A 12,686-nucleotide genomic window follows, 5' to 3' on the forward strand; every position below is an offset into this window, starting at 1 on the left:
TGCATAAACTCTGCATCCTTGAATGGGGTTTGAGCAGCACTCTGCTTGCCACATTGCTGATCCGGAGAGGTCTGCCTGCACCCAGCCGTCCATAACCCTGCTTCCACAGGTGACCCAATTTCCAAAAGGATGTCAACTTTTAAAATTTCTGCAACCCTGATGAGTCCAGAAAAGACTAAACCACTCACTGGAACAGTAGTTCTGCCTTACTCTTGCTGTCCTCCTTGTCTCAGTACACAGCTGGGGTTTGTATGTGTATTAACAAAATGACAATGTCTCTCTAGTTGTCGCTTCCTCGTCCCAGTGTCAAACTGATGTTTCTTGGGGAATGTCTTAAGGGAAATACCGGGAAATGGCTGACAGTCTACAAAGGCTTGAGGGATAGAGGGTTTGTTTAAAAGGAAATGGGGTGATACCATGCCTCACCTAAGGATGTCCTCTTCCCCACTCCCCAAGTCTCCTCCACCCAGGTGATCCTCCCTCTGAACCCTCTGGGTTACTGATCTCTATTGCGAAGTACAACTCACTTCCATTGCACCCCAATCTTGGACAGATCACTTCCTTCTGTCGTTCACCCTTTCAGCCAATACCTCCACTACCAAGGTTAATTCAATAGCCCCTCCACTCCTCACGAGGAACAAAAGGAATATTACTGTGGACAAGTTACTTCCACATGTAATCCCTACCCTTAATCTACTGCAGGAGACCTCTGACCCAGACTTACTAGTAGATGTATGAAATGCCACGATGACTAAGGCCTCGGATATAATTACCCCTCTGAAAATGCCGAAAAGTAAACCTAGAGATCGCCTGAACTCATGGTTCACCCCTGAATTAAAAACTAAAAGAGCAGAAAAAAGAAAATTGGAAGTCCTTTGGAAAACGTACCAACGGAGGAGAATAAAACGAACCTGCTGTACATCTCTGCTAATAATAAAAAAGAAATAAATACATACTAAACAGGAAACATACAAAGACAGGATCAACAAAGCCAGTTCAAGCTCTAAGGAACTCTGTTATTTTAAGAGAACTGGAAGCCCCCATTCCACCAACAGACACTTGCTCTAAGGATAAACTCTGGTGCACTAATATCCAGAATGCATTATCAAATAAAATTGCCCTTCTCCAAAATAAAATTGCTGACAAAAAAGCTAAGTTACCTAATTCAGGTAAACAAGACAAAACTCCAGCCCATACTACCAAACCACCTGAAAGTTTAAAATTCTCCAAGTCTCCATCCGTGAGGTACAAAACATCATTGCCTCACTCAAGTCTTCAAGGTGTCAGGGAGATGGTTGCCTTGCTCAGATAATTAAAGATGCCGCCATAGACTTGGCGACTTTTATCTCAAAACTAGCACATAATTTGCATCCGGAACAGTCCCCAGTAACCTAAAGGAGTCATGGGTATTACCCTCCTGAAGAAATAAACCCTGGACCCTGCCATTCCTACCAATTATAGGCCGATCACAACTGTCCCGTTCCTTCTGAAGATATTGGATAAAGTAGATTACCTCAAGATACAAGAGAACCTAGAGAATAATAACCTCCTAGGCGTCCGACAATCTGGCTTTAGGCCACAGCATGGCACCGAAACAGCACTGATGGATCTAAAGACCCAGATTGATGAACTCCAAGGTAAAGGGAAAATAGTCTTGCTATTACTCCTAGATCTATCTGTGGCATTTGATCTGGTGGACCATAACTTATTATGCAAAGACCTCGCCTCAACAGCCTATTTTTCCAAGGACGCCAACACATGGATTCAATCATTTCTGAATAATAGTACCATGAGCGTCTTCGCTCCTTCAGCCTCTGCTGACCCTATCCCAATAGCATGTGGAGTGCCCCAAGGCTCTTGCGTTTCACCTACTATGTATAATACATTCACAAGATCTGGACCTTCTGGGTGTCACCCTCACTAATTACGTAGATGACACCCAGATCCTCTTACCTCTGACAGGAGATTGTTACTGACATTGCCCTAGTAAACAAAATGTATCTAATCATCCCGGCATGGATGGGTGCCCATGGCCTGTGCCTGAATAATAACACTGAACTCTTTAATACTAGGAACCACAGCCGACCTCAACAAACTCAGTACCAAATATGCCTCTTCCAATATCAATGGGAATACCATCAAATTGGTAAAAGAAGTAAAAATATTAGGTTTCTACTTAGATTCTGCCTTCAATTTAAGCAAACAAGTCAACTCCATGGACTCTGCCACAGCATATACTTGTAAGCTGATCAGGGCCTGCAAACCCTTTCTTTCCAAAGAAAGTTGCACTATCCTGGCTAGAGCCCTTATACTTTCAAAGTTGGACTACTGCAATGCTCTATACCTGGGCGCAAGTAAGCACATTGTTCACAAAATCCAAATTCTCTAAACAATGCACTTGGAACAGCACTAGGCATACCCAGGAGAGAGCACATCTCTGAGACGAGAAGGCAGACTAAATGGCTTTCCATCAAGGACAACATTCTGCTTAAAACTGTCTCTAACCCACAAATGTCTCAATCAAGCTGACCCTCTCTACCTCTGAGAAAATTTTCAAAAGATCCACTTCACGACCTACAAGAACTGCTAACTCGGGCTGTCTGGTAGTTCCTAGATATAAACTAAAAATAGCTGGGGGGAGCAGTTTGCCTGTTATGGCGACGCAGTACTGGAACGCCCTCCCACCGGCTCTGAGGTCCCACCAATCATTCCCTAACTTGAGGTGAAAGACTATAGGCTGGCTCGCACCAAGGGACCTCTGACCACCTTCGGATAATGCAAGACAAAACCAATGCCTAACTGACTGTCTTTGATGTTTTCTTCTGTATACTTTGGTGATTAATCTTTATACCTTTGACTGCCAAGTGTGTTTCTTCTGTACATTTTGTGTATGATGCTATTTGTATTATTTTGTAGATTTCCTTTGTAAATATGTATCCACTGTAACTCAAGCTAATGCATACTCTTGATTTGTCCTACAAGTGCCCAGATACCTTCGGGTTTGGTGCGCTATATAAATCAATAAACAAACATATCCACCCCCAGGGTTAGGATCCAAGAGTGATGGCCTTTCCCTGGCCACCCGAGAGGATACAGGGGGAAAAGAAGTGAGGATGCCTCGGGTTCCTCACAGGGCAGAAAGAAGGCCAAAGAACAAGTTGGCCAGAAAATAGGGAGAAAACATGTAGCACGGTCATTTGGTATATGGTACTCGAAATGGCCTTATGCAGTAAACTGCAAAGTGCATGGAAGAAACAAAAACAGTAGAATGATATACCAATCAACACCCTATTCTCTTCCTTCCCGAGCCCTTCGCTCCTCAGCCACCTACTCCCTCAGGGTCAATCACTTCTCCAAGCAACAAGTTGGTGGTAGATCTCTTTCCTCGGCTGGGGCCTCCCTCTGGAACAGCCTCCCTGCCTCTCTGAAACTTGAGGAGAACCATCTCTGGTTCCGGAAGCACCTCAAGACCTTCCTCTTTGCTTCTGCTTTCTCTCGTCCTCTCCCCTGCTGAACTCCTGGTTGTAACTGAAACTGCATTGGTCACCTGGCTACCCTCTGGTCTTGGACCCAGGTCCCCTCCCCGCCAGTTCCACTCCTGCACTGACTGCCCCCTTGGAAACCCTTGCACTCAGGGTCTGTTTCTGTATCCCTACAGTGCCCTACCAGCACTCGACACTGGATGTCTGCACTTATCCTTGCATTTGCCACGAGCTGGCCTCTTTTATTTATTTGTTTTATTTGCTTTACTGTGTGATCCCATGTACTGCACTGAGCCCTCCCCTTCCCCTTGCACTTTTACCCTCCCTCGCACTTGGGCGATCTCAATGTCACCTGGCCTAGTAAGATGGCTGTCTTCCCTTTGTTCCCCTTCCCTTGCCTCATCGCGCCTTGAAACACTTGTGTATAGGCGCGTTATAAATGCCATATCATATCATGTATCATAACTTTATTCGGGTCACAGCCATGAAAGTATACACTTCAACAAAATATACAATACAACACATTTCGACTACTTTGAATGTCCTCCTTTGAATGCTGCACTGTGCTGTTGCCTAACGTTAGATGCTGCATTATGCTGGTGCCGTTACCTTAAATGCTGCACTGTGCTGTTGTCCTACTTTGAATGTCCTACTTTGAATGCTGCACTGTGCTGTTTCCTAACGTTGGATGCTACATTATCTTGGTGCCATTACCTTTAAATGCTGCACTGTGCCTAAGTGTTGTTGCCACTACCTAGTAGTTTTACGCTGTTATTTTTATTACTCATATTAGCTCACCACTGCCCCTCAGGTACCAGTTTAACCAAACACTAGTATGCTCATTACAGCTACCAGACTGTCTGCATCGCATTACTCATACCGAGTTTTATACTCCACCCTGTGAGACTCCATACACCGACCTATGGAAATGTATCCACCATGGCACCCACCAATTTGCCTTATAACACCATAACCAAACAAATTTCAGACATGAATGACCTTAAACACCCAACACCGAGCACTCCCTGCACAACGGAGGCTAGGAACACTCGTCTCGCAGCTAGACTAGCCAAAATATATGAGCCTCTCATCAGCTCACTACCTACTTCCACAGGAAAAAGGTCATCTAAAACCTTGCCCAGCCCAAAGCCCGCAAGCACTAATTTAGCATACAACTGCCTTCCTAAGACAAAAAAACTGTATAGTCCATGACCGCAAACCTAAAGTCCAACTCGCTTCCCATCTAACAACCACAACTGCCATGAGCCTGCCCATTAAAAGAGCCCTAATAAACTCCAGATTTTTCGAAGCATACGCCACAGAAATTGCCGACCTGATCCAGAGTGACAACCTAGACTTCCTCGCCATTACTGAGACATGGCTACACACTGCAGCGGGCCCTATGCTTATGCTAGCAGTCCCTGACGGTTATACAATCTTGAGACAAGACAGACAAGGGTCTAGAGGCTGAGGTATCGCCATTATCTGCAAAGGCAGCCTTTCCATGGGATTAGCCCCCCCCCCCGAACAACATCCAATCTTGCGAAGTAATGTCAGTCAAAGTGTATCTGACTAACTCCCAAACCCTCAATACCCATCTGATATATCGCTCCCCGTGTCCAACGGGGACATTTGAGGAAGATATTAACACTATTCTATCCAGTAATCTCAAAAGCTCAACGCAAGTACTACTACTTGGGGACATCAATTTGGGCTTCAATGACCCTTCGACCAGCCTGCCTTGGCAACGGCAAATATTCTATCAGAACTTGGCTTTACCCAGAGAAGCAAAACATCTACCCATAACAAAGGTAGAATGCTAGATTGGGTGGCAGACTACAACTGCCATGCCAACATCATCCCCATCACACTGTTAGCCTGGACAGACCACTACATACTCTCATTCACGCTTTCTACCAACAGACCCCATGTCTACACCTGCCCCCAGAGCTCCACCTACACTAACTAGAAACAAACAGTGGACAGGCTTATCCCTGCCATACTCCCCACCCTTAACTCACTTCCCGACAGCACTGACCCTGAGAGCCTGGTTAAGGAGTATAATCAAATTATGGCCTCCTCCTTGGACCAGATCGCCCCCCTCAAACTTGGATCAAGTAAGCTGAAAATCCATCTGAATAAATGGTTTACAGCATTTTTAAAAAAAACCTAAGACAACAAAAAAGAAACTGCAAGGCTGCATAGAAACTAATGCCATCAGAAGCCAACGAACTAAAGCTTACCAAACTGTCATCCCTCTACAAAAAATAAATCTGTCTAGCTAAACAAATATCCTACGACTCTCATATATCCCAAGCTAAGTCCAGTATGAAATAATTATTTACCATTCTTAAAGAACTACAGACTCCTATCGCAATACCAGACACCTGTACTAAAGATGAAAAATGGTGCACCGATATCCACCACGCACTAGCCAATAAAGTATCTACCTTACAAAATAAAATATCCAAAAAAAGTGTTTAAAGGACTTACCACCACCAAAAATAACTGGGAACACTGACGAAGCCCAACCCACCCGATTCAACCTCTCAAAGTATCTATCCTCGAGATGGAAAGAATTATTTTGTCCCTCAAACCATCCAACTGTCAGGGTGATCTCTTCCCAGCACAGACCATCAAGGATGCGGCTCGAGACCTGTCAACTTTCATAACAAAACTCATCAATGCGTCCTTCGCCACCGGCAACATCCCCACTAACGTCAAACAATCATGGGTACTCCCACTCTTGAAAAAACCGACCCTAGATCCCTCAACACCCACTAACTATAGGCCAATTACAACAGTGCCCTTCTAAAAACTTTAGACAAGGTGGCCTATATGCAAATGCAAACATATTTGGAACTACACCCCCTGCTAGGAGCTAGTCAATCAGGCTTCCGTCCACAACATGGAACTGAAACTGCCCTCATCGATCTCAAGACCCAAGTCGATGAGCTTGGAGACAGTGGTAAATCAGCTCTGCTCCTCCTCCTGGACCTCTCTGCTGCGTTCGATTTGGTGGATCATACAATTTTATCTAACCATCTTGACACATCAGCACACTTCTCCAAGGATGCCACAACCTGCATTAGATCTTTCCTAAGTGGCAGCACAATGAGGGTCTTCTCTCGCTTAGCAGCGGCTGACCCCATACCCATCACCTGTGGCGTGCCACAGGGATCCTGTGTCTCGCCCACATTGTACAATATCTTTACTAAGCCCCTTTTCGATGATCTGGACCATCTCGGTATCACCTACGCTAACTATGCAGATGGTACTCAGATCCTCCTCCCACTTTCAGGGGATTATGACAAGGATTTGGCCTTGGTGAACAGAGTGTACATCATCATCCAGGCATGGATGGCCATGCATGGTCTATGCCTGAATGATCATAAAACGTAACTCATCATCTTGGGTACCCCCACTAACTTAAAAAAAACTTTAATCTGACTATTCTTCATTCATAATTGACTGCAACCTCATTAAGGTAGCACAGGAGGTAAAAACACTAGGTTTTTATCTCGACTCTACTCTCTCCTTTGCCAAACAGGTTAATTTGTTAGCGCCCACTTCAGCCTACACATGTAAACACATTAGAACTGGTAAACCATTTTTCTCTAACAGCTGCACTATCCTTGCCAGAGCCCTCATCCTGTCCCGCTTGGATTATTGTAATGCTCTTTACATAGGTTCCAACAAATCCACTATTAGAAGAATCCAAACCGTACAAAAAAATGCCCTTAGAGCGGCATTAGGCATCTCCAGAAGAGACCACATCTCCGAGAGCAGTCGTCGGAACAACTGGCTCCGAACAAATGACAAAATCCTTCTAAAAACTCTGTCGCTCACCCATAAATCTCTTAACAAAGCCGCCCTTTACCTCAGTGAGAGATTCCACAAATTGACTTCCCTAAGACCCCCATTTACCTCAGTGAGAGATTCCACAAACTGACTTCCCTAAAACCCCCATTTACCTCAGTGAGAGATTCCACAAACTGACTTCCCTAAGACCCCCATTTACCTCAGTGAGAGATTCTACAAACTGACTTCCCTAAAACCAACCAGATCAGCAAACGGGGGCCGCCTGTCCATCCCTAGATTCAAACTATCCACGATTGGAGTTAAGTTTCCCCGTCAAAGCGGCCAAACTATGGAACTCCTTGCCTCCCACACTGAGAATAGACCAATCTTACCAAAACTTTAGAACTAATACTATCCTGTGGCTGAAATCCAATGATCACTAAATCACACGATGTAGAAAGCTGAACTGTAACTAGTAATACACTTCTGTTAATCGTAAATATCGACATATCCTGCCTTTGTAAGAAACTTATCTCACCTCATGATTTATTACCGGCTACCCTCACGGTGGTAACCATAACTCTGTATACATTGCCTGTAATATTTGTAAATATCTTTGCATACCTTGTATTACCTGTAAATATCTGCATAAACCCTTTTCTGTAAGTAATGCTTTGTAAGTAGGTATATCATACCACGATTCTCTGTTATTAAGCTTCGCATCTTCTTGTAACTTTTGCGCCCTGATACCCCCGGGTCTGATGGGCATTATAAATAATAAAACAAACATTCATTCTCGGCATTTGCCAATGTCCCATGAATGGCGCTATGACAGGGCGATCACAGTAATAGTGTTTCCTACTAAGTCGGCAGGCCAAAGGGGCAACGTTTGGGGGACAACAAGCATGGCGTGGATATGAGACATTCTGCTGGACTATACCCCCCCCCCCCCCTCCCCAAGGGGGTGGCATTTGCGCCTGTCAAGGGGGTGGCGTTAGCACTTGTGAGGACAGACCTTTGACCAAGAACCCCTGATATGCAGGCACAGTTCAATGGCACTGTTGGCAGAAAAAATATGCACCCCATAAGCTCTCAGAATGTCCCTTACCACTCCAGTGTCACAGAATTTTAGTTAAATAGAGACTGGGGTATCCCCCCCTCTTTACAATTCTCGTGCAGTCAATGATGTGTGTTATGTTAACAAAGGGGCACCCCCCCCCCTATGGTTCATAGTCAGTGCAAGCTTTTATTATGGAGCGCTTCCTTTTGTTGTGGTTGATTTGAGAGGGGTTTAGGGGCTCCATGCACAGACATTGACCTTGTTGCCAAAAACCTATTTTGTTTAGCCACGGGGTAGTGTGGGGGCTGAGTCACCTTTCTAATAGGGACTTCACACTACAGGGCCACGTTGGAACAGAATTGAGTGGCAATTTGTTGCTGGGTGGTACCCCTCCTACCGCCCCATGGACTTTCTCACAGGTAATACCGGTGTGATGTTGGATATGGGAGGCAGTAGTTTCTGAATACAGCCTGGAGAATTGGGGGTGTGGGGGGGTCGGGAGGCTTATTAATTTCAAGTCCATTGTGCTCGCCGCATTCATCTTTTCCCTGTGCAGCCAGTTTATTCCCCACTGCTACCCCTTGGCCTTTGGTTTTGGTAAACGACAGAAGCAACTTCCTTATGTGGAGGAGCTCGGCCAAAACCAAGCTGCAGTTACAGCAGCACGTCCTTGTACCCGGGTTCCTGTCCTTTTTATCTGCTCTTCTGTAGGGAAAGCCACTGGAGTTGTTGTTGACCTGACCAAGCCATTTGTTTAGGGGACATTGTTGGGCCATGGGTCAAATGGCGGACACCATCTTTTCCATAAACATTTGAAGTTGGTGTGGAATTGTTGTCCCTTCCAATTTTGCGTTTTGTAGTGATCGGTCCCCCCTTCCTTTTGATATCCTGGAGCTTGGGCCTTTTCTCCCATCTCGCATTGGTGAAGAAAGTCAGAGTTTACTGTCTGCCCAAGTCCAGATATTTTGCAGTCCGTCGGCAGGGCTGTGGTGAGGGGGCTAAGGATGCCGGGAGGCCTTGCAAAAGGCATCTGTTGGGGTGTGTGCACTGGGCATTAGATTTGATAGCAGCAGGCCTCGCCTCCTCCGTGGGGCCCAAGCAGTTAGCACCTGACTGGGATGCTAGGGTGCACAACTGTGGTTCAGGGGCTGGGACAGCCGTTGTCTGGCCTGATGGTTTAAAGTCCCCCCGCCCCCCAAAGGGCCTCCCAGAAACGGTCAGATTTCACTAATCCGCATGTGTGTGTTGCCAAAGGTGGTTGAGGCTTCAATGTTGTGGAGGTGCCTACAGAGCATGTTGGGGCCAAAGCAGCTGTGTTTGCTAGTTGTTTAGATCTCTTCAATGTCCGTATTTTCCGTTTTGAGCCTACTTTAGACCCTGGGCCATGCTCGGGCCATAGAACAGTAGTGGAGCAGGTAAATGGGTCTTCCCGTTATCTTGGCCGGGAGGGTTCAACATGGTGGACATAGTGGGGCAGGAACGGAGTAACAAGATAATCGGATAACAGGCTGCCTCCCAGGTACCGAAAAGTTAACTCCCTACCACAATTGAGCAGATAGCTTCCCTTGTGGGGCGCAGGCAGGACTGGCTACTGGCAATACTCTGGACGAAAGTTCCAGCGGAACAAGTCAGCAGTTCTCCACACTTTGAAACACCCTGAATTATGGCCACAAAAGAGTTACCTTTTTTTGGGGTGAGGCAGCAGGCCAAGCCAGGCGATTGAGCTCAGTGGCTCGATGATGGACCTTGCCTCCGTCCAGGCTTCGGGGGAGTGTGGTTAGTGGCACTCATCCACACAGCCCGGTAACACCCTGCGGGATGCCAACACACGCCGCCCTTGGTCCCTTCTGGGCTTCGGCCCTGGCGGGAGAGTGAGCAGGATATGTAGAGGGGGTGGGTGTGGCTAATCAGTGGAGCAGTGGTCCTCCTGGCAGATGCGGGACGCCAACACCTGCTACACTTGGTCCCTGCCTTGATATACTCTGCACCAGCCCATCATGGACACATCACAAAAGTTAAAGTAAAGTTATGTGTGCTGCATAAAAACAAGAAATATCACAAGTGGAGGCCTAAAACACTGGAATGTCAAGCCATTGCAAACAATGAGTTAGCAGAAAGGTCATAACGACTCTTGATGTTTAGCTCCCATCATTCCGCTTCAATATTCAGTATCTCCCTCAGCCAACATTCCACTTGGTTTATGCTCACTACAAGGCTCTGAGCACCTTCAACTGTTTTGTTTCTAACCCGTTTTAACCTCTCTGTGATGTAGCCATCTTTCAATGGCCCCTAGTGGGGCTGAGGCAGCCAGTAACGTGTTTTTGTCACTATGCTTATTACGTGCCCTTGGCTTCACCTTTAGCACATAGCTCTGATGTGGGCTGACAAAACCTTTTACAGCCTTTTCCCCCGGTATAAACTGCCACAGTAGTTACTGATACCATCCACAGTTGATGTTAAGGTCTCTGCACAATCTTTACTCCCTAACTAGTGCACAGCACCAAACTTGGCACGTGCCCCAGCAAGTGACCACACACATGTCCAGGGTTCGATATTAGGATTTGTTCACCAGAAGCAAAAAGCAGCTCCTGGGTATCGGACATCATCCATTGAGCAGGAGCTACCTCCTGGGACCCAGGAGTCAGTCCATAGCACACAGCAAATGTAACATGAGCGCAAGATGAAATGTTTTAACTTGTTGTTCATTTCCATATTATACAATATGCTTTAAATATCTCTTAGGCCTGTCCTTATTCTCCCAAAACTACAGTTAACATCACATAGCTTTGTGTGTTTGGCACCACTGGCGTGAGGACACCAGTGTAGCTCATGCTAGCGGTTGATGTCAAGCTAACCAGGCTCCCCTTGGCTATAACCATAAGCTAAATAGCTTCAAGCTCCTGGGAATTTCGAATCCTGCGTGTCCTCATGTATGACGTATATGGATATACCAAATCTCACTGTCGGCTCTAATGCTGAGAGAGCAGGGTCCTGGGTCACAACTCTCCCACTGGAGAGGGTCTGCTGAGGGGGGAGGGGGACCAGGCTTGTTTGTGGCAGGTCAAGGCTCATAAATCAGGTCACCGGTAGTGTCAACATTCTTATTTCATGGAAGGAAAGAATGAGGCCTGATGCCATTATGACCTCTATGTGACCGAATGTCTTCCAAAACGGATCAGCTGTGGATTTTAAACCAGCACATGGGAACATCTAGGCTGTCGCGGGAGCCTTCTTTCTTCTGTGTAGATTAATTTGCCAGAAAATGTTTGGCTAACAGTGTTTTTATTCTTTTAGGATGAACTTTACAGCCACAACAAACGTCTGAAAAAAGAGCTGAAGGACCTGCAGGAGTGGATAGAGGACGAAAGTAGGAAAGCATCAGAGCTGACGGTGAGACAAATGGTTTTATATTTGTGTGGAGATTCTCAGGGCAGAGATAAAAGCAACAGAGAGGTCACTTTGAGAGTACAAGTAGCAGAGCTGGAGAAGAGGAATATGAGACATCCCCCAGAGAGTTCAAGGAGCATAGCGGGAGGAGAGAGTGATAGGAGGCATTCCTTGAGAGTACAAGCAGCACAGCTGAAGGTCAGATCTGAGACATCCCTTGAGGACACAGAGCAGGGCTGGAGTAGGGAGAGATTAGACTTGTATGAGAAACTCAATGGGATGAATTTAAATTCAGACATGGGGGCTCATAAGAGAGTAACAAAAACCAGAAATGGGGGGGTCAGAGAAATAAGGGGTCTCTTGAAAGTTAAAAATAATGGGACTAGCTCTCAGGGACCTGCTGTGGACAACATTATATAAAAGGGTCTGTACACGCCCTATAGTACTGTGTAGTGAGTGGTACGGGTTGAATCATGGGGGCAATGATGAGTGAAGCACTTGTACTATGTCCCAGTTCCATAGGTTGCTGCTTGTTGTCTGAGGAGCTTTTCGTAAGTGGATGCTGTCCTTACAGTCTGAACCAAACGCAGACTTGAGAAATCTCCAAAGATGTTCTGTCACTTCTGTTTCTAGCATCTCAGTTGCTTTGGGAATCCATCTTCCCAACATATTGGGGAATATGTGAGAGAATCTACGCTTTTACCAGGACATTTTTCACTCTGTGCAAGATCTATTAAGGAGGATCCACTCCCAGACTTTCGTATGGATCTGCTGGTGAGATCTATGCGGGTTGTTGCAGCTTGTCATCAATTAGTTGGCTGCACTCTAAAGTTAATCGAAACCTAATCAGTGCAGGTCCAAAAGGGCTCTCCGGTAATGCCCCTCAAAGCACATCTATAATTGTTGCAAGGATTATTTCCAATGACAAATAGTTCCCACTGTTTCCCTCATGCTAG

The 12,686-nt window shown here is 46.0% G+C and overlaps 1 protein-coding gene across 1 annotated transcript in view; it reads left to right on the top strand.

The window, feature by feature from the left end:
• LOC138521811 (E3 ubiquitin-protein ligase TRIM39-like) overlaps positions 1-12,686 on the top strand; it is a 256,777-nt gene that overhangs the window by 63,570 nt on the left and 180,521 nt on the right. Inside the window, exon 2 of the mRNA XM_069634927.1 lies at positions 11,638-11,733. Coding sequence (XP_069491028.1) covers positions 11,638-11,733 — 96 coding nt within the window. The remainder of the gene's footprint in view (positions 1-11,637; positions 11,734-12,686) is intronic.

Source organism: Ambystoma mexicanum, chromosome 13 (genome assembly GCF_040938575.1).
Source record: "Ambystoma mexicanum isolate Mex_15411 chromosome 13, UKY_AmexF1_1, whole genome shotgun sequence".
Lineage (NCBI taxonomy): Eukaryota > Metazoa > Chordata > Amphibia > Caudata > Ambystomatidae > Ambystoma > Ambystoma mexicanum.